Below are 23,680 nucleotides of genomic sequence, written 5' to 3' on the forward strand. Positions count from 1 at the left end.
TACCCCCAAGAAAATGCCATATTTATAATTGTTATGTGTTGTAAGTATTGCACCTTGAGTGTCTCAGGATACATGTTATATTTTGTAAAGATAGCACATTAATATGAATATGTTAATGAGGGTTTTGGGGTGACCTGTTGACCCTAAGCACATAAGTTTTACACATTAGAAAATAGAAAGATAAAAACATTTAATATTATGATTATATTATCATATTTAATGAAAAAACAATAAGTAATATTTTTTTATGGATAACTTTTAATTTTCTTCATCTCTAAATTGGAAAAGTTCAATGATAGCCCATGATATTATACTAGTTGTACAGTTCTAATGAAGTGTATAATGACTGTAGTATGATTTATATGTGACTGTTCATAGAGTATTAGAGGTCTGCATTACTATTATACACAACTAACCCTTGCTTTGGAATAGGTGAAACTGTATGTGACATTCTGGTGTTGTGACCGATATTAGTTGTAAAATTACCACCATGTATCAAAGATGACTCAAAGACAATACCCACCTGATAATCGTTTGAGGACATTTCTCCATTATGATTTTCTTGGAAATTTATATTTTCTGTCCTGGAAATATGGCAGGTTTTGGTGTTACTAATGTCAGGATATGCTACATGGAAATCTGCTTGTGGAATAGCAAATGGCTCTGATTGGTAATTGCAGGAGTTTTCATTTGCAATTGCATTTTTAGGTTTGATTCAGCTGTGGCAGTTTGAGGGTGTTTGACGTTTTGAAGAAAACAGGTTTGACATAACACATTTCTGGTTTTTGCCAGATTAGCAGAAACTGAGAGTTTTGATTTTTGTGCCCAGGGATGGGCATGTCTTAGTCTGGTTGTCTTAGTCATGTATGGAGCAGTATTTTCTGTTTGTTTCTGATATAAATATTTTCTCATGCTGGAGCTTTTTAATATGTTTTAGAAGTCAACTTGGACATGTTTGTTTTTACAGCCTTTTTTTCATTAAGTTATGCAGTTTTTTTGCCTCAACTGGTGCAAGTAAATATGCATTGCTTATTTGGTCCTGGTACATCCACATGAATTACATTGGCACGGTAGAATGGATGGTTAGGCTACAAAAATCACTGGGGCATTCTTTTAATATTTCTAGATACAGGACACCTATCTAGAAATATGAGGTTAGAATGCATTCTTGGTATTCATTGCTTGTATTTCTACATACTACCCTGTCCCTTTCTTCATCTGACTCTTGGTAAACTTGAAAAATTCTAAATTTAATTCACAATTATGTTGTCTTTGGCAATCTTACGACCTGATGTTTCTGCATTCTTCATCCCTCTTCCTGGATCCCAAGTGCAGCATATTGTAAAACCATAAAATGTTTGACAATGTTGATGATGTGTGTGAGTGAGTAGTCAAACAGTTTACACGTATTCATGTGATCAGCATTGAGGGCCTTAGTAGCTCTGGGTTATATGATTTATTTTTACCAAATAGCTAGACTGTGTGTGTGTGTGTGTGTGTGTGTGTGTGTCAAAGTTGGGGAGACCTTAAGTTACTTCATGAGTGAGGTTCTTTTTGTTATATCCCTGTTGTTGTTGTTTGATTTTAAACAAATCTATCAGGCACAGCAGATAACAGCAAGGGTATCTTCCCTTGAAAAGTAGTTCCTAGCTCATGGACACCATGACTAAGACAAGCAGACTCAGATAATAACAGTAAGGTTAACAAATCAGCCAGATGCCTGTGACACATGGGTGAGAAAGTATTGGCTTAACACTGTATACAGGAAATGACTATCTACTGGCTGCTAGTGATGTAATAATATGACTGCATCAGGCATTGCTTGCTAGCTGTCAATCACTGTTTGTGGCAGACATACCTATCAAATGTCTAAAAACCTCCAAAAGTTCATATTTTATGATGATCTTCTGTTGTAAAAAAAATCTGTAAAAAGGAAAGATTAATTCTTATTGTTATTTAGATTCACAGGGTATTTGGAATTATTAAATAACAAATTTGTGCTGTGACATACATGATTATTTAATTTTGTATGGTCACTTTTTCCTGAGGTGAAATTACATTATTAGAGCAATTTCTGCCTATGTAATTAATGCTTTCTTTTGTATTAAGTGAGACAGCATTCTGTTGTTATGTCGTATCTGTACTAACCTCCAGTGATTTAGCATATACCAACATGAAGTCTTCATGCAGTGTATAACATTTTGCAGTTTACAAGCACGCCCATCAGCAGGCACAATAGACCCACGTTTTCTTCTCATTAAACACTGGCGGATCAAGTTGTATGTTGTTCCATTCTCTTATTACTCTGGCAAACACCATAGACCCTAATATGTGGGTACATGTACATTGTATGGCATCAGATTCTGGAATATGCTGTTTGTTCTCCTTTACAGTAGGTCTGCTAGCAAAGTATGTGACAGCAGATCCAGGACTTTGCTGTTCGTTCTCTTTATGACTTCAATCAAACACTTCAGATCTGCCAGCAAATTATGTGCCAGTAGATTTGTGACCAGGGGCATATTAACCATTAAGTAGACTAAGCACGTGCTTAGGGCACCAGGGCCAAAGGGGGCACCACAAAGTTGAGAAAAGGGTGAAAAGAAAAAAAACAAGTGAAGATTTGTAAAAAAAAATTGATAAAACTAGTGCAAATTGATCATAATGTTCTGTTTCTTGATCATGGTGCACCCTAGGGTTATCTTCCCAGGTGTACGTGGAAAGGAGGGGGCACCAAGATTTGTTAGTGCTTAGGGCACCAGTGAGCCTTAATCCGCCCCTGTTTGTGACTATACTGTTCATACTGACCTTATGACTTCAAGGAAACACAACAGATCTGCCAGCATGTTATATGACTCTACTGGTAATTCTCTTTATGTCTGCAAGTAAATACAAAGTTCTTGATGTGCCAGTACGTTATGCATACATGTGAACCTCTTGAATGGGAGGGAGTTTTTCCTAAGTTGAGATCTGTCTCCCCTCCCATCACTCACTATTATTATAAAAAGTAAAAAAAAATTCCATTTTATTTACACTTTGGTTCCAGTATTGTATATTTATTGTAATACTGAGTGTGATCATTTGGCTGTGAACTGGCATAATCTTGGCAAGACAATTTAGTTTCAGTTTTCAAGCAGCATAATACATTTAACACCCCTTTCATTCTGTCAGCAGGGTTGGTTGGCTTCAGTGTTTGGAGTTTGTTGGGATGGATTATACTGTGTGAAAGTAGAAGTGATTCCAAGCATTAAAGATGTTTATTGATTATGTTTGGGATGCAAAAGAGCTGAATCAGCATTAAAAAAATTAACATTACTTTGATTTTCTCCAGAAGATATGTTCAGTGTTAGTGCTTAAAAATATTAAGATAAATTATAGTCTCTACTATGCATAATCAGATTTAATTTGGACAGGATTGAAGTCAAGTGGCATAAAGAAGGTCATTGTGACTTATCTTTTTAAAGTTTAAAGAATTCAACACTCCAAAATCTAAGCAAAAGAAATGTCATACAAATTCAGTGATGAATGGAAACAAGAAATTTCATTGGTTTGAATAAGGTTCAGAGGGACATGAATGTGCGTTTGCTTTTCCTGTAAAGCTGATTTTAAAATCGTTTTACAGTGGCGAGATTGACGTGACACATCATGTAGAAATCTCATTACATAAAAGCATATTAGCATTTACAATAAATATACCACCACCAAAATCCATGGTATGGAACCTGCACTTGCCAAGACACCATTTTATAACTTTATAGCTGAACATGATCTCCCATTTCTGTTTGCAGATCATTTTTCAGATCTAGTCAAAATGACTTAGAAATTGCACAAGCGTTCCCCTACAAACTGACAAAAACTAATCATATAGTAACTATTTTATTGTCAATAATAATGATGATGATGATGATGATATGAATAATTTATTGTATAAACTCACAACCAGCGACCATGAATTTTATGCAGACGTGCGTTGGACACTAATATGAACAAATAGATCATAAAAACTGATATAAACACCTTTGACCTTGATTTAATCCTTTGTAAACATTAAGGTAAACCAGACTGAATACTTGTGTCACTAACTGCCATTGTAATGGTAATATTGCCTGGGATGAGTGAGGTCTTTGTTTTTGTCAATAATACAATCCAGTAATAACGGTTTTCAGGATTTGATTATTGTAATCAAAGAGTTTTGGTAGTGATGATAATGATGATGCAACACAGGTGTCTGCAAATTACAAAGGGTATGTTGGTATAATGATGCAACACAGGTGTCTGCAAATTACAAAGGGTATGTTGGTATAATGGGTTTCACATGGAGAATCTTACTGACATTAAAAAAAAACATTGAACCAGACAGTACCAATGTTGAACAGCTCTGGCATGCGGCCAGCAATCCAAATCTGCCCAAACACATTCAATAAATTAAACATCTTGTTGGACTCATGAGGAAATTTCAGGCTGACTGACCATATGAAACCAGTATCCAGTAACAGTACTGTATATCCTTAGTCTTAAGATCACACAATAATGAGAAGGGCCACCTATGAAATGCTAAAAATGTTTTTGATGCATGTAAGAGACTCATGAATGGCAACACATTACTGTGAAAGGACTGACCTGATGAGATGATGTGCATATTTTGATATTAAAAATTGTAAATTTATTCAGTTGTAATTTTTGTCCAAATGCATGCTAAAATTGGTTCAGTGAAAATCCTTTCTTTTGAGGTCAAAACATCTGATCAAATTTTGGAAATCTCATGATCTGTCATGATCTGACCTGTCAGTCTGTCACATGTGTGATTAGGAGACACCAGACCTGTTTCTTTGCTGTTCACTCTCCTTAGGATCAAGCAAATACCACAGATCTGCCAGCACATTATATGATAGCATTTCTGGAACTATGATGTTCACAGATGGATGTGAATTGTGCATGGTAACATACTGTATTGCTAAATTGAATATAACATGCTTTTCCAAAAGTAAAGCAACAATGTAAAACTATTTTTCTTGCTTTATTACACAAAACATCTGTATGTGTGTGTATGTGATTTTAATTTTTAACACAGCATTAACAATTTGTCAGTCTTATCAATGCAATGTCTGCAGTGTGGCAGTATACAGAGATATCTAGCACTGGGACATCATGCTACAGACATGTAGCATCATGTCCCACCCAGTCACATCATCCTGACACCATGCTGACCAGTCCTAACACTAACCTCTTAATGCTGAGTGCCAAGCAAGGCAGCTGTTAGTATCATTTTTATAAGTCTTTGGAATGACTCGGTGGGGGTTTGAACCTGTGACCTCTTAGGCTACTGGAGCAGTCGATTACATAAAATGAAACTCATGCTTCTCTCTCTAATCTAGAACTTGATAATTTTAACAGGGGTAGCTTCCATTCAGATCCATTGATTTGGATGATAATCCTTGGAAATATATTTGGAATCCATATCTTAATTCTATGATAATAGTGGTTTTTCTAAAAGACTTTCTAGATTATTTTAGAAATATATGACCGTTAAATTCCATAGTAATTGTCTTAGATACTTTACTTTATAAAAACAGTCACTCAAGGGATCATCTAGAAGTGCTTTGAGGGGTGGGGGCATGTATTCGTTATGTATGATACATGTATATTGATTTAAGTGTAAATTGAACTGGTAGATTCACTTTGTTTCAGGCGATAACAGTTTTCATGTATTTTTATTGTTGCAACAAACCACAAAGAATGGCAGAAAAAAGTACCTCCTAGGACCCCAGCATGTCACAGAATGGCAGAAAAAACAATCCACCCATTACAAAAGAATACTTCCTAGGACCCCAGCATGTCACAGAATGGCAGAAAAAACAATCCACCCATTACAAAAGAATACTTCCTAGGACCCCAGCATGTCACAGGGGAGAATAATTTGCAGCTGGTCAAGGCTTGAATCAAGGACCCCCCTATATATAGGCAGGTGGTCTACCAGCTGAACTCTGAGCTGATGCCCTTGACTGAGTCTTTTCACACCTTCTCTGCTTTTCAGAGATACATGTACTCACAGGCTGACAGTAAATTTCTTAATGAACACCACAGTTTTATGTGCATGATTGCACCAATGCATCCATTTGTCATAGTGGAAGAAAAATGCACAGCCAGATATGGCCATGAACCTTTCTGACTCTGTATGGGAGAGCTAAATATAAGTATTATCCATGTTGATGTACCTGACTTGTTCCTGTGACATGTTTTTCACAGATGTACTCTAATGTCTCTATCTATTATCTGTGATCATGCAGAGCTACTAGAGCTGAAATTGTCATGTCTTCTTGTCAGTCTCTTTCAGAACTTTGATCCATCATCATTAGCTTTTTCTTTCTCCTCCATTAGTAATTTTCCGATCATAAAAGATAAGAACATATGGCAGATTGGGGGCTTTAACCAGGGACTACAATAACTCTTGATGGACATTTTAATTGCCTATGCTATTCTAACCAATATACTGGATGTGTTCCTGCAACATACCCCTCTTGCTTTTCAAAGATGAAGATCTTTGTGTGCATTGGCTCAGGTAGTTCATATGGTTTGACCACCTGCCTATATTTAGGTTGTTTCTGGGTTCAACTCCTGGTCTGGCCTGACATTTTGTTAATGACATGTATTAACAAATTGAGGAACATAAGGATAAAAATTAATAATTGTTTGTAAAAAAAACACTACAAAATGATACCCATAGATAAATTGAATCTACAGAATATATATATATATATATATATATATATATATATATATATATATATATATATGAGAGTAACTGTATAATTTAACTTAAATTGAACTGGAAGTGAAGGGATTGATTAAAAAAAGATACATCATGTGATGTTTAAGCATCAGAAGCATGAATGTATATATGGTATTTTTTCCTGTGGTAAGAACAGGGTGCAAACCTAATCAATTTGTCAAACAGTTGGAGTGGGCTTATTGTCAGACAAAAATATAAAATATTAAGGTAAATATTTGACATAATTTTGTGGAACATGGGGGTGGTGGCTTATAATCTAGTATTGGCTTATCATTGGATAGATATGGCAGAGTTTGCAAATCATTTATCCTGCATTTGTTGGCACTCATCACTGCATGTGAAAATATTGATGTGGATCATTTTAAACTAAATTATACTGTTCTCCTATTCAGTATTCTGTCAGACACTTAGTTTATGATAGTATTAGTTATTTGTTGTTTTTCAAATTGAAAAGATTTATTTACAGAATATGAGTTCATGTTCATCTTATTGAAAATGTTAAAGTTTGGAATTTGTTCTTAAAAATTTGTTTTATGTTTGTTTTAAAGTTTTATTTAAAAATGCATGTGTAGGTCAAAATGACATTGTACACATAAAATCATGGGTTCAAATTATAGTTGTTTGATTGAGAGAAGAAATTCTTGCTTTTACCAAACTCTTTACTGTTTTTATACCAACTCTTTCTTTGATTACCAATATACTTTGTGATTGCATAGCTGGCATGTTCAAAAAATACTTCAAAATTGATAAATTTGGATTCACAATTTTTGTGATAGAATCTCATGTGCTAAGATTTGATTGATAGAATCTCATGTGTAAAGATTTGATTGATAGAATCTCATGTGTTAAGTTTTGATTGATAGAATCTCATGTGTAAAGATTTGATTGATAGAATCTCATGTGTTAAGTTTCAATTGATAGAATCTCATGTGTTAAGTTTCAATTGATAGAATCTCATGTGTTAAGTTTCAATTGATAGAATCTCATGTGTTAAGTTTCAATTGATAGAATCTCATGTGTTAAGTTTCAATTGATAGAATCTCATGTGTAAAGATTTGATTGATAGAATCTCATGTGTAAAGATTTGATTGATAGAATCTCATGTGTAAAGATTTGATTGATAGAATCTCATATGTTATGATTTGATTGATAGAATCTCATGTGTTATGATTTGATGTATAGAATCTCATGTGTTCACATTTGATTCATAGAATCTCATGTGTTAAGTTTCAATTGATTGAATATCATGTGTTAAGTTTTGATTCATAGAATCTCATGTTCACATTTGATTCATAGAATCTCGTGTTAAGTTTCAATTGATAGAATCTCATGTGTTATGATTTGATTGTCTGTAGCAGCTGATCAACTTCATACAGTGTTGTAAAGCATTTTCTTTGAAGAACGTATTATTTTTTTAGAATTTGAAACATGCTACTGTATAAAATTGTATAACTTGACAAGCTCAGAAGATTCAGTGCATGAGATTCTAAATATATAAGTGTAAATTAAAGCATAAGACATCCATTGTGGTATTTTTTTTTCATTAATGTAGGCAATGGAAACACATTCCTGGCATTACAGGTCTGCCTCTTTATCTGCGTTGTAAAAATAAGTTGTTTGATTATAATAAGCAAGACACAAATTAAAATTTACATTGTAAAAATAAGTTGTTTGATTATAATAAGCAAGACAAAAATTAAAATTTACATTGTAAAAATAAGTTGTTTGATTATAATAAGCAAGACAAATATTAAATGACTAGGAGTAATTGGTTATTTGCTGATATTATTGACTTAGATGAATGCAGAAAAAGTGTCATCTCTATTATAAATCACTTTAATTTAGTACAAATTTGTCTTCCCTTCCATTTTTCAGTTAGACTGGCCCAGAACCCCTTCAGAGAAGCTTCTGGCAGACATGTTTGAGGGAAGTGCCGCTCAGTTTCTGTGTGTTTTGGAGAGTTTGAATGACACTAACCGCCGCATCCTGCTGACAGCACCGCCAGCTCCTGAAAGTGATGTAGAAATACTGGACGTGTATGCGGAGCTCTTCATGGCTGGCCAGGAAATGTTAGCAGGTTGGTGATGCTGCTAAGTAAATGTAAATGTTATTATTCTCCAAGGATGTAATACAGGGGAGATACCTATCACTATAACTCTCTGTAATCTTGGGCCTCATGTTGATGAAAAATGGAACTCAGGGAGTGGGACTTTGAGGTGATCCAAAGTTCTTTGAGATTTTTCCTGATACTTTGAAACATTTACTTAGTGGGACCCAAGTAAGCTTGCATAGGTTCCATCCCTAAGGACATGATTCCTGAGAATTTGAAGCAAATTGTCAGTCAGCTACTTGGGGATGGAATGAGGGGATCAGGTGACATATTTCTATGTATGATGCATCATAGTCTTTAAAATGATATATTTTATGTACATTTTTGATGTTAACTTACAAAATAGTGCTGTTAAATGGAAATGCCTAAAGGTGAATAAGAATCTATTTTTAGTGAAGAAAAAGAATATTCATTTCCTTGAACTGTTGTCATTTTTAATACTGTCAATTTTTCTTTTGCAGGCGGAGGAGGTGTGAGAGGTCCAGCCCCAAAACCTCCCAGCAATGAGGGACTGCCAGCTTTGGCTGGTGTTGTCAAGGGGAGGTCACTCATAGATATGGCCACAAGAGGTATTTCAGAGTTGTTCAGCTTGATACCTTGATACACATTCTGCAACTCTGGTAGCACTTGACAGTTTCTTATGATTGTTCATGGGGTAAATGTTTGACTCAAGAGACATCCATACTCTATTTTCATGTTTATGCCTCATAAATTACAGTGGCATCAAGGATTCTTAATTTTGGTTTGTATGCACAAGGGACAATTCTAGTACAGAAACACATTTGAGCTAGCTGGGTTTGAGATAAGTTTTGGCCTACAATGTTCATGAATGGTTTCCAGTTTCTTCTTGTTCAGATTTTATGCATTTATGGAAATGTTTATTTTGATTTATTGTTTTGAGAATTCTCTCTGTCACAATTCAAATTGCTCATCATGAACATCTGGTATGTATTTACCACTGCCTTTTAAATGAAATATATCTGGGATGTATTTACCACTGCCTTTTAAATGAAATATATCTGGGATGTATTTACCACTGCCTTTTGAATGAAATATATCTGAGATGTATTTACCACTGCCTTTTAAATGAAATATATCTGGTATGTATTTACCACTGCCTTTTAAGTGAAATATATCTGGGATGTATTTACCACTGCCTTTTAAATGAAATATTTCTGGGATGTATTTACCACTGCCTTTTAAATGAAATATATCTGGGATGTATTTATCACTGCCTTTTAAATGAAATATATCTGGGATGTATTTACCACTGCCTTTTGAATGAAATATATCTGAGATGTATTTACCACTGCCTTTTAAGTGAAATATATCTGGGATGTATTTACCACTGCCTTTTAAATGAAATATATCTAAGATGTATTTATCACTGCCTTTTAAGTGAAATATATCTGATATTGTTCAATACATTTTCTTTGTAGGATAAAAAAATTGCAAGTTTTATGATCAAGATATGTTTCAGGGAGGGGGATTGCTGTGACTCAAAAATGAGTAATTATAGAAGGATCAGCCTTGAAATGCCAGTCTTATTACTGATTTTCTTTTTCCATTCTCTAATGGATTTGAAAATGATTACATGTTGATGGTTATGGAGTTTATTTTTAATAGTGCATAGCTCCAGAAAACTGTTTAGTGCTAGCTCTCTGTGGTTTGGCACTTTTTTTCAAGGTAACTGAGAATCATCTGAAACTTTTCCAAAATGTTTGTGATATTGGCTTCTCATTTAGATGAATTTTTTAAAATATTATATTAGCATAAATTTTATTTTAATTCAACAATTATTTCATTTTTGAGTAAAATAGGGGCTTTTGTTGAATATTTTGATTTTTTTTAACTCTTAAGTTATAAAGATATTAACTATCTCAGACTTTGTAGATAAATACATTTTTAGTGAAAGTTCTACATTCAAAGTTATAGTGGAGAGTTCTGTGGGATGCAGATTCTGAGATAAGTACTTTAGCACTAACAAAAAAGATATAAAATAATGTTTCTTAATGTGAATAGAATACAGTTGTACAAAAAACCAGTCTGTTAGACTGTAAATAGGTAAAAAATGGCAGCAGAAATGATTAGAAGGAAAGATGCGGAAAATTTGTGTGGAAAATTAATATTTGTGGTTATTGTTCTCACCAAAAATGTTTGAGGAATTTAGTTGATGGAATTGGAAAATGGATACATAATTTATTCTGACTGGACTTTAGTTGTTACAGACTCTAAATATAGACTCATGGGAAGTTTGTTACTTTTAATAACCATGTTGTCCATTCTGAATGTCAGCCTAAATTACAAAAATCTAAAGCTAGGATATATCTACTACTCATGGTTTAGCATCTCTTAAGTGAAATAGTGATCAGAAGTCTTGGTCAGTGTCATTTAACACTACAAGTGCAAATTACACAATTCAAATTGTATATTTTTTGACAATTACAATTATACACTAACAATTTTTAAAAAATATTTATTATTTGGCAATTGTAAATGCACACTGGTAAAGACAATTGTATGTTATATTGTAAATTATGTTGTGTAAGCCATTTTTTCATAAATATGATATTGGTTCTGTCTTGTGTTGAAAATAAATACATTGTTAGAGATTTAATTTAAAGATACTCAAATAAAATGCCTGATTTGATAGTAGCCACAATATTTTGTTTTCAGGGGAAGATGGTGCAACCATTGATGGAGCCATCCGACTTACCAAGTATGCATTTTGTTATGAGCAGTGGGAAGTGTTTGACAGTCTGGTGGAAAATGTGCTGGCATATCTCAGGGTAAGTTTCAGCATGATTGTATTTTATTAAATTAAAATTTTCATTAAGGCATTCACAAAGTTGTCACAATTCAAATACATGCTCCTGGTTGCTAGCCATGGATAAAAGTGTAAGGAGATGCAAGAAAATCACAGACTTTGACAGGTATTCACCTGGGAGTCCAACTCTGCTCTGCAGGATGTAGGGTGAAAGTATAAACTATTTTTCTATCCACTGCTTAATTTTTATTAATGAAATTGTTCAGGTTTAATTTGGTGCTTTATGGCACAGCAACACAAGTAAGCTACTGAGTGCTGAAGGAATTGGAAAGAAGTGGCTTTTCAAAGGACACACCATTGTAAGGCAGCCTGGACTGATCCAATGGTAGGATTTGAACCTGCATGAGTCTGGAAAGTGAACCACAGAGCCACGATAGCTTTGACCTCTATTAGTTGCCTTTTATAACATGAAGTCTGCATCCCCGAGGCATTTGGAGTTACGAAATTGCTTACCAGTCTCTTTATTGTATGCATATTCCCCAGCCATTTGGTGTCATGACATTGCTAACATATCTCTGTATCATATGCATATCCCCCAGCCATTTAGGGACATGACATTGCTAACATATCTCTGTATCATATGCATATCCCCCTGACCATTTAGGGTCATGAAATTGCTAACATATCTCTGTATCATATGCATATCCCCCAGCCATTTGGGGTCATGACATTTTTTACATATCTCTATATCATATGCAGTTAAGATAATTCTTTGACAAAATTCCATGTCTTTGTTTCATTGCTGTAACATTTTCCCACCACTGCTTGGTTGTTTTTTTCTGTTTGCTGTTTAATTGGCAGCCAAGATGCTGATGCTGGATTAATTTTCATAATAATTAGTTCATACAGGAAAAAATGGGTACATACCCTAATATTTGATCATCATATGTACTCTCTAGATATATCCAATTGTTTATGCCTAATAAATATATCCCGTTTTTTGTGTGTCTGGAATTCTTTGTTTTGAAATTTAGAAAGAATTATTGAAACGTTACAATAAAGCCATAATAGCGAGTTCTGAACAAAACATCTTGCGTGCAACCCATAAATAATTATCTGGATTGATTGAAGTAAAGGCATACAGTATTTATTATAATTTTATCTGAAGGTAAGGATAATTCCCCATTTTTATTCCTGTTTTCAATTAAATTGTCATTTAAAGATTAAATGACCTTTGTCAGTAATTGAAATATTTATTGAAACTTATCATATTGTGTAAAAACATCATCTTGATTTCAGGTGATAAATGAGGAGAAGTACCTATGGGATGAGAAGGTGCTGCAGATTTTGATGGCCATGGAGAAGATCCTCATGTCACGCAAGCAAAAGAAAATGGCCGCTGGCACTGAGGAGGAGAAAGATCAACCATCTACAGAGCAGGAGGCTGGTGTGGTTCCATCTGTTCAAGGTAGGCATTCATAGCTTTGTGTGAAAAGTTGAAAATTTATCAAATTTTGAAAGTTTTTATTTTCAACAATCTGGTATAATTCAAATATGTTAGGGACACACACGTTTTGTATAAATAAAAATTGGCATGAAAAGGGTACCTAATATCACTATAGCAGTAAGCAATGGTTCATTCCAATCTTAGGATAAATTAAACAATATGTATGGATTGAAAACAGCATTTCTGGATTACCTATCAGAGATAAGGAAACTTCCTCAAAATTGAAATTAGAAATGAAGCTGATAATCCAAGCATATAAAAAACGTTTTATAGCAAGTTTTGATGCAATTTAGCATATACTTTGTTGTATATGGAAATATGCAGAAGTTTGTAAATTGTATAACATTTTGTGTAAAAATTCATTTTTACACATAGCCTGAATACTAGATAATTATAAATGTAGTTTTTGTAAATTATAGGAGTCAGTTGTATATCTATCATTTGAATGTAGAAAAGTAAATCATTTATATATTAATCTGCATCAGTGGTTGAAATATAACTTTAATATTGATTAAAAAAAATTGACAAAATTATAATATTTGGAACTAACATTTCAAATGTTATCTACTTTCTTATTATTATAACAAAACATTTTATCTACAGATAAAAAGTTTAAAATTCACCTTTAATTTGAAAGTTTTGATTCAGATTTTTAATAGACATTCAAAAGATAAAAATATATTTCAGAGGTAAAGCAGTCCAGTAGAAAATTCTTGTATGAATGGTCAGACATGTATATTTATTTTGATACATAATTAATAAGACTCTCATTTATCAAAGTTAATTGCCCTACACATTGCTGTATTAGACCTTACCACTAACTAGATCTAGTGAAATCAGACAACCAATCTGTGAAGGATACATGGGCAGAACAGCTGCAGTTCCATAAAATTGGATGTTTCTCATACCCATTAATTCCCACCTCCCTCTGAAATGTTCAGTGTTTGACCACTTTATTTTTTAATTTTTCTGGATCTTTGGTATAATGTTATTAGAATGGGACAATGTGATTGATCATATGATAAGAGCAATATTTAACTCTGCATATTAAAAACTGACAGTTAAATAATTGTTCACAATGGTTTCTGTCTCTAAAGTGTCTGTTCATTTCAGCCCAGTCTGTGAGGTCCACTGTACATCTTGGAGATGAGTTGATCCATTTGGCTGAAATTCTAATGTCTGTAGTGACAGGGCCCTTTAAGGTTTGAGCTCTTGTGTTTTTACATGAATGGCAAGTAACATGTATATATCTTACTAGAAGAAAAATATATTTGTGCAAATGAATTTATACAGAAACTTTAATAGCTTATTCATTTAATATTTTATCTGTTTATTATCCCATTTCCAGTGAAGTTGAGAGGGGATCGTGCTTTGTCCCATTTCACCTACACATTCTCGACCATGCGAAAACTTAATCATCGACCTAATATGCATACTTGAATGACTTTTGTAGTTTCAGCGTTTCATTCATTGAAAACTATATATATATATATTTTTTTTTTTCTGTACATATGAAAATGGGTATGTTGATACAAAAGTTACTCAACCATAGCAAACTAATTCATTGTGACCTAATTTGACTGAATGATGTTTGTATTGTCAGCTGTTTGTTCATTACACCCTTAATATCTGGGACCCTCTTTCACCTCCACTCATAAAGTTTGTCATGTAGATACGTCTGGTTGAAAGTAAGTCAACCATACCTAAACTATGTCAATTTGACCTGATTTTCAGGCCTCAGTGACTTTTGTGTTTACCTACACTAATATAATTTGTCTTGTGGAGGTGTCTCAATGAAGGAAGTTAAACCATGTCAGAAAGGTAACTGTAACCTATATTTTTGTGCTTGAATGAGTTGTATTTTCAACTATTTGTTCATTACAACCTCAGTATCATGGATCCCATATTTATGAAAATTGGTATGTGAATGCATTTTAAGGAGAGTAACTCAGCAAAATGAAAAGAAAGTCAAATATATCTAACTTTTAGGTTTAAGTAAGACAGAAGAAAGAGCCAGTTTATTTCATGTCATGTGCAGCTGATATTGTACCGTAAGTACATTTAATGTAGATCTATAGCAGAGTTTGTAATACAGCTATGTGAATTATAACTTATACCTGGTCTAAAAATAACCAGATCATCTACATTGAATGACTCATTCTGGTTGTTTGAAGTCAAGAAAGCTGGGGACAGCCTCTCTGGTAAACAGACAAGGTTACAATGTTTATTTCAGAGGCAACTTTCTTCAGAGTGAGTCTAGATCCTAGCAGCTAACCTGACAATGCATATATGAAATTTGTTTCACCATGTTCAAATAACATTTGCTAGTAGCATATTTTAAGCATATTTGCAAAGAATTATGTGAGTAAATGACAGGTTATCTTGCAGGTGAACATGGTTGAGAAGGACATTGTTGTGGATGCATCCCTGTATCTTTGGAGCAGATGTAAGACTGTCTTCCAAAAGTACCAAACAGGCTCCCTAGACAATCCTAGATACCTCCAGAAAATGGAAAACCCCAATAAAGTTAGTTGATATTTTAAAAATTCATAAGCATTTATTTTCATGAAATCTAGAGTTAAGATAGGTTGATCAAGATATGGTAATATTATGAAAGTTTAGCTTTAACAAAATGGAGCTAACTGATGTTTAGTAGTGGAATATTTAAGTGGATATTAAAAAAGTGTGGACATTGAGCCTATTATGAAGGTATTTCTTTAAAAGTTTTTAATATCCAGGGGTTAGAATAGTGCTGTCATAATATTCAATTGAATTTACATGTATATCCAAAGATTTACCAATCATAATGAACCGAAGATTTAGCCAACTCCAGATTCTTTTTATGTACCTTTTCTTCTCTGGTTTTTGAGATAACAGTACAGTGTACTTCAATTTGCACAGATTCTAAAATTGTAATTTCATACAATTGGCAAGGGTTATATAGTAAGCCTTGTGTTTGTCTGCCTTTCCTTCCATCCGTCCATCCATCCTTCCATTCAGCACTTGTTAGTGCAGCTAGTCCCACAGTTTTTTAATGGATTGCCATGAACTTTGGTATGTATTGTGGTCATCACCTGAAGATGTGTTCCTGCAGTGTTTGTTAGTAAACAAACTTGATTAGTTTATTTTTAAATAGGTAACCAATGTTGCCTATATGATATATATTGAAAATCAAACAAAAAGAACAAACACTTAAAATGTTATGCTATGGTCATTGCTATGGTCAGGTTAATACTTCCAACTAATGCAAGAATAAAAGTGTTTCAAAAGGGCAAATACTGAGTGAGAGTGTTTCAAAATGGCACATGCTGAATGAGAACTTTAGAGCAAACACTGAGTAATAGAGATTTAGGAGGGCAGTCTTTAGAGTAAATACTGAGTGAGAGTGTTGCAAGAGGGCAGTCTAAGGAGTAAGCAATCTAGGAGCAAACACTGAGTAATAGAGATTTAGGAGGGCAGTCTTTAGAGTAAATACTGAGTGAGAGTGTTGCAAGAGGGCAGTCTAAGGAGTAAACAGTCTAGGAGTAAACACTGAGTAATAGAGATTTAGGAGGGCAGTCTTTAGAGTAAATACTGAGTGAGAGTGTTGCAAGAGGGCAATCTAAGGAGTAAACAATCTAGGAGCAAACACTGAGTAATAGAGATTTAGGAGGGCAGTCTTTAGAGTAAATACTGAGTGAGAGTGTTGCAAGAGGGAAATCTAAGGAGTAAACAATCTAGGAGTAAACACTGAGTAAGAATGTTTCAAGAGGGCATGTTTAGAGTAAACATTTTGTTAGAGACATTCATAGAGGTAATCTCTAGAGGAAACATTGAGTGAGAGTGTTTCAGGAGGTCATCTTTAGAGCAAACACAGAGTAAGAGAGTTTTAGGGTGGCAGTGTTTAGAGCAAACTTCAAGTGAGTGTTTCAAGATTGCAGTATTTAGAGTAAACTCTGTGTAAGAGAGTTTCAAGAGGGCAATATGTAAAGATTGAGTGAGAGTTTTTCAAGCTTGTATTATTTAGAGTAAACACTGAGTAAGAGAGTGTTAGGCTGGCAATCTTTAGAGTAAACACTGAGTGAGAGTATCTCAAGGGGCAATCTTCAGTGTAAACACTAAGAGAATTTCAAAGGGGTAATGTTTAGAGTAAACACTGAGTGAGAGTTTTTTAAGATTGCAATCTTTAGATAAAACTGAGTAAGAGAGTTTCAGGAAAAGTCTTTTTGTATTTGCTGTTCAGTTTGCTGTGCTAGAGGGAACAGGGTGCATATGTACACAATCAACACTAATATTGTTATATTAATTCAATATAATCAGATGTTTTTATGGTGTTATAGTGGGTCTACATCCTTGATGTAGTTCATCAGTCACTTTGTTGGTGTGGCATCGGCAGTGTGGATCCTGCCCTGACAGCAGAGGTGGTGCTTCGACTGGGACTAGTACTGGAAGCCAGTGCGCAGCTAGACTTTGAAGGTACATTAAACAGATAAACTGAAAATGCTGATGCTGTATACAGTTAGTGTTTTATTTCCCCATTCTTTTGGCATTTATTAAAGACCATCCACTTGTGGTTGTATTTTCAAAGTACCATATCTTATCTCCATGTTGTACCTTTCTTTTAGAATGAGACTCTTTCATATGGTAGGCTGCTCCTTGATTTAATTTTACATTCTCTTGAACTGATTAGCTGGGACCATTTGAGATTTACAATAGTGGGGGTCAACTGTAGTTGCAAGAAGATATAGATTGGTTTAGCTTGGTCTGGTGTAGCATAGTAGCATAGCAACACATGGTTTGGTGTGATGTCTTACAAAATGGCAACACATGGCTTGGTTTGGTATCTTCCAACATAGGAACACATGGTTTGGTTTGGTACCTTACAAAGTAGCAACACATGACTTAATTTGGTGTCTTACAACATAGCTATACATGGCTTGGTCAGGTGTTTTACAACACAGCTACACATGGCTTGGTCTGGTGTTTTACAACATATCTACACATGGCTTGGTCTGAAGTCTTACAACATAGCAACACATGGCCTGGTTTAGTGTCTTACAACAAAACAACACATAGCTTGGTTTGGTGTTTTACAACATAGCAACACATCTGGTTTATTTAGTACCAAGATAATATATTATTTGAATTTGAACATACACTCACTCAGCCATGAGTTTGGCATGCACAACATGCAGGCTTGAACAGGGAGTGACAAGATACATTACATTTCTTTGAATAAATAGTTATTTATTCAAAGAAATGTAATGTCCCAGGTCTTCTATTTGTTCCAGTATTCAGTGAATAAATAATACAGTTCAAGCATCACAAATTTTGGATTGTTCACTCAATTTGGTTGCCATGGAAATAGTGGCAAGAGATTAAGCATCCACTCACAATGTTGGATGTCTACTACATCTGGTGGTATCCATTAAGCCTTTCAATAGCATTCAGGTAAATTCTGTCTTATTCATTCCAGTGGCATTCAGCTAAATTCTGTCTTATTCATTCCAGTGGCATTCAGCTAAATTCTGTTTTATTCATTCCAGTGGCATTCAGCTAAATTCTGTTTTATTCATTTCAGTGGCATTCAGCTAAATTCTGTCTTATTCATTCCAGTGGCATTTGTCTAAATTCTGTCTTATTCATTCCAGTGGCATTCAGCTAAATTCTGTCTTATTCATTCCAGTGGCATTCATCTAAATTCTGTCTTATTCATTCCAGTGGCATTCAGCTAAATTCTGTCTAATTCATTCCAGTGGCATTCAGCTAAATTGTGTCTGATTCATTCCAATGGCATTCAGCCAGATTCTGTTTTATTCATTTCAGTGCCATTCAGCTAAATTCTGTCTTATTCATTCCAATGGCATTCAGCTAAATTCTGTCAGATTCATTCCAGTGGCATTCAGCTAAATTCTGTCTTATTCATTTCAGTGGCATTCAGCTAATTTCTGTCATATTCTTTCCAGTGACATTCAGCTAAATTCTGTCTAATTCATTCCAGTGGCATTCAGCTAAATTCTAATTCATTCCAACAGCATTCAGCTAAATTCTGTCAGATTCATTCCAGTGGCATTCAGCTAAATTCTGTCTTATTCATTCCAGTGGCATTCAGCCAGATTCTGTTTTATTCGTTTCAGTGGCATTCAGCTAAATTCTGTCTGATTCATTCTAATGGCATTCAGCTAAATTCTGTCTAATTCATTCTAATGGCATCAGCTAAATTCTGTCTGATTCATTCTAATGGCATTCAGCTAAATTTTGTCAGGAATTAATGACATTAATCATACTCAGCAGATTACATTCTTTCTTGCCTGTGGCCAAACAGAGTTATAATAAAAATGGTTTACATACATCACATCTCAATACACAACAGCTTGTCAATTACTAGAATAAAACTGATATTCTTATTTTAGATCTCAAGCAAACATTTTGAAAGGCGTATATTTTGGACAGTGAAATACATGTAGATAGATTAGGGTATGAAAGATAAAGTAGGGTTGGTGGAAAAATACTGCTATATTTTAAGGCTGGTCCTAATTAGTTTAGAAAACCTGATGATACTGAAAAACTGTTCAACTGAATTTGACTAAACTTTACAGAATGCTTCTTGGCATAAAGGTTTTAAGTTTTGTAAAGAGGATGAAGATCTGTAATGAAACAAGAGATCATTACTACAAATATAAAATTTTCTAACAACAACTTAAAAACAACTCAACGGGACTAGATAAGGACCAAATTTAAAAGAACGCATTCTGTCATGAAGGGCTTTTAAGTTGGTTCAAATGATGCTAACATGCTGAATTGGCTGCTGTTGCTAAAGCTGTGTAAAAACTTGATAACTATTTTTTAAATAAACACTTTTACAGAAATTGGATCAAATTTGACTTAAAATTTCCTAACTTCTTACAAATTATGCTGTTCTTCAACTATGGCTGTTGTTAATAAAAGTTGAAAAATATTTACACAAATCGCCGAAAATTGCTGAACAGAATTTGATCTACCTTGATACCAAGCATCCAGTTATAGGGTCCTTTCAGTTATTAGACAGATTATGCAAATGTATGATTGGATATGCATGAAGATATAAAAATATAAGAAACTAGAAAATAATTGTTTTCATAACATAATGCAGACAAGAACATTGGAACAAATTTCAGCAGAAAGCATCCCACTCAGCCAGATTTCTTGGCCAAATGATCTTGCATTGGCTGTTAGGCAGATAAGAAGCAGGTGATTGATCTTATGTCTCCTTGGGCCTCTTATTGTTATTATTATTATTATTATTATTATTATTAATGGTAAAAGAACATTAAAGAAAAATAAATCTGGAAATGATGAAAAGAATATGTTGAAGAATTTTAAATTTTAAATTATGTCCAAAGGAAAAACATGGAACTAAATGTTACATTCATAGTTTCATAATGTCTGCTGATACACACTTGTACAGTTAATACATTTGTACACTGAAAATTCTTTTGATTGGCCACTTTGTAATTATTTTTTCTCTGCATGCTGGTTGCATATTTTGGTCTCCAAATGCCATTCTAACACTAATGAGATCTCTTTATGCTGATTAAGTTAAATAAACTCAGACTTTTTTTTACTTGATATTGACCTCTTTATAGAGTTTGCACTGTATATTTTGTTATATATATTAATTTATTTTAAATGTTTATGCAACATTTTTAAGTGTATATTAATTTAGCTCTTTCTTTGATTATTGTATTCACTAATCACACACCACTTATTCCATTAAAAAAATGAAAAAGAAAAAATCAGAGATTGTTGAGGTGGATTTTGAGGTTGCAAGAATACAATATTGAGATTAGGCACATCAGAGGAAAAGATGTGATTGCACATGTGCTTTCATGTGTATAAAACTACTCGATTGTTCTATTTTGTGTATATTTTGTGTCATTCATACAATATCTTTCTTTGTAATTTTATTATTATGATATCATATGTATATATGAGTAATATGTAAAAGAAATCTTTATTGTCTAAGTCTTTCCTTTCCTTTTCTTTGTGATGGGAGGTATTTTGTATATTTAATTTATATTGTGTGCTTAACTTTTATCTGTGATTGAGGGTTGTCGATAGAATTTTGCATACCTGACTTTTTTGTCATGATTGTGACTGTGGGTTAAGGATGGAGTTTTTGCCCCATTTACTTTTGTCTTGATTTTACATAGGAAACAAAATGTTTGCTAGAATTTGTGTTCAGTGGTTAGTAGAATTTTCCATTATAATTCTAGAAAACTCTAGTGCATCAAGGTCATGTTTGTATATATATATATATATATATATATATATATATATATATATATATATATATATATATATATATATATATATATATATATATATATATATATATATTTGGGCTGATAAACAATTTTATCATTCTTGTTTTATGATCAATCTATGGAATCATTTACAAAACTGAGAAAATTATATAATTAAATTTATCATTGGAATTACAAAGTACTCATTGACTTTTTGGACTAAAACACTGCTTTGGGATTATTGAGAACTCATTCAAAGACATTTTCTATTTTATCATTGTGGTACATTAGGACATTCAAAACTACTTTAATTCATTTGGAACATTTTATATTTTTGGACTTGTGATAGGACATTTAGGATATTTTTTAAATTTCCATTGTTATGTGTTTAGGCTCTTACAAAGATAACAAGAAAAAAGTGAAGGCAACAAGCTTTGTAAAATTAACATAATTTATTTCCCTAGAAAAAGCAAGGTAAAAATGGGAAAATGAACTTACAGTTTTACGTATCAAATCCAAAATTAATCCAAGGATTAAAAAAAAGATGTCCTATTATTAAAAAGTCCTAAATGAAAATGAGTTTGAATCCTGATGAAATTCAAAATGGATGATGATGAACAGTCTTTTGTTAAATCACAGAAAATATTATTCCAGTTTTTGAATTCTGTATAAATTACAATAAATGTCATTGTCCAAGAATTAATTCAGTGCACAATTATTTCCAGGGAAAAGAATCTATTTTCTTTAAAATAATTTAAAGAAAATAAAATAATTTGCCCAAACTGAACACAACATAAAACACCTGGATGTCTCCAGTGTTAAGGCATGAATAATTATTCTTTCTCAAAACATTAGTAATAAGTCTAATTACAACACTAAACAGATTCCTGGGTGGAGGTCAAGAGTTCATCCTTCTAGGAAAACCAAGTTTGTAACAATAAACACGTTATTTGTCATGTACTCCCAGTATGTCCTTAACTACTGAAATCAATGGCTTTTACTCTGGGAAAGAAATTTTAAAAAAAATTAAAAAAGAGTTGTTTACCAGAACCCTTACTGGTTCTGAATCAAGGTCAGGAACTAGGTCAGCATTAGGTACAATGTCTCTGTAAAGTTGTTTACATCAAAAATAAAAGAAATCAGTCAGAACTGAACTCTGTTCTAAACAATATCAAATCTGGTAAATAAAATTACAATAGCATGTAATACAATAAAAAAATATAAAACTAACAAACAAACAATTAAATTAAATCAAATATAAATTAAATCAAATATACATAACAACATTTAGTAGCCTTGAGAAATGAATTATGTGTTGATTTTACTAAATATTTTGAATTCACTTCTTTCTGTTATATAAAAAATCTATTCTTCTCCCACAGATGCCCGATCCGCAGGCAGGGAAGGTTCTCTGTCAGACATAGGTGGTCCTCCCGATAGCCAGCAGTTTATGAGTCGCACCTCAGTGTTATCTTCATCTCTCCTGAACATCAATCCCAGAAACCAGCTGCTCCAGGCACGTGAAATCCTAGAGCTTGGACTACAAAATGTCTCCTTTGCGAGGCAAGCAGTTGCTCTCAGTGATGGAAAATCGATTGCTGACATCAGCTGGGCAAAGGTAAATATCGCATTATCACTCACTGAGTAAGCAATACAGATGGGTTTATTGTCACTGAAGAAGGTTTACATTCATTTTACATTATAATTCAGATATGCTTTAAATGTATGTTTATGTGTCTTTCAAACATTTTTATTCAGTTTTTAACAATATTGGCCACATCTGGTAAAAGTTTGTTAAATTGACTGTCGATTATACTTTCCATTGTTATTGAACATTGCCACAGCAATATTGCTTTGGTGTGCTTTGTCTTTTTTTTGTCAAATTTTCATCAGAGATCATCATTTCAGCGTCTCATTCCTAACTACCAGCTACCTCATGCTGAGGTTGTTGTTGAGGAGGCAACATCTCTGTTTCTGATAGCAGAGTCACCAACAAAATCACACTCCACTATTGGAGTAGATGTAAAAGGTGATGACAGCAAGCAAAATAAAGAGGATGGGGTAAGTGGTAGCTGCCCGCTGCAGTGTAAGTTGATACCTGCCTGCCAGCCACTTGCCATCTGCTGTGATATAAGACCTAAAATATCATTGCCTCACCTAACAACATAAATCAATTCCAGTTTCTGCTGCTAATATCTAATGTGTTTGTCTTTCAGAAAACATTGGTGTCTGGCTTATCTAACCT

The 23,680-nt window shown here is 33.5% G+C and overlaps 1 protein-coding gene across 3 annotated transcripts in view; it reads left to right on the forward strand.

Annotated features, from left to right (window-relative positions):
- LOC149788472 (cilia- and flagella-associated protein 54-like) overlaps positions 1-23,680 on the forward strand; it is a 255,451-nt gene that overhangs the window by 39,427 nt on the left and 192,344 nt on the right. For 2 of the 3 annotated variants that reach the window (XM_089974455.1, XM_089974456.1), the window contains 9 exons: positions 8,663-8,864; positions 9,359-9,466; positions 11,574-11,686; positions 12,964-13,132; positions 14,285-14,373; positions 15,560-15,697; positions 17,491-17,626; positions 22,818-23,053; positions 23,344-23,496. In XM_089974455.1, the coding sequence (XP_089830581.1) occupies positions 8,663-8,864; positions 9,359-9,466; positions 11,574-11,686; positions 12,964-13,132; positions 14,285-14,373; positions 15,560-15,697; positions 17,491-17,626; positions 22,818-23,053; positions 23,344-23,496 (1,344 nt within the window). The remainder of the gene's footprint in view (positions 1-8,662; positions 8,865-9,358; positions 9,467-11,573; positions 11,687-12,963; positions 13,133-14,284; positions 14,374-15,559; positions 15,698-17,490; positions 17,627-22,817; positions 23,054-23,343; positions 23,497-23,680) is intronic. The other variant, XM_089974457.1, reaches the window with a different exon arrangement.

Source organism: Sinohyriopsis cumingii, chromosome 11 (assembly GCF_028554795.1).
Source record: "Sinohyriopsis cumingii isolate HCF-2022 chromosome 11, ASM2855479v2, whole genome shotgun sequence".
Classification (NCBI taxonomy): domain Eukaryota; kingdom Metazoa; phylum Mollusca; class Bivalvia; order Unionida; family Unionidae; genus Sinohyriopsis; species Sinohyriopsis cumingii.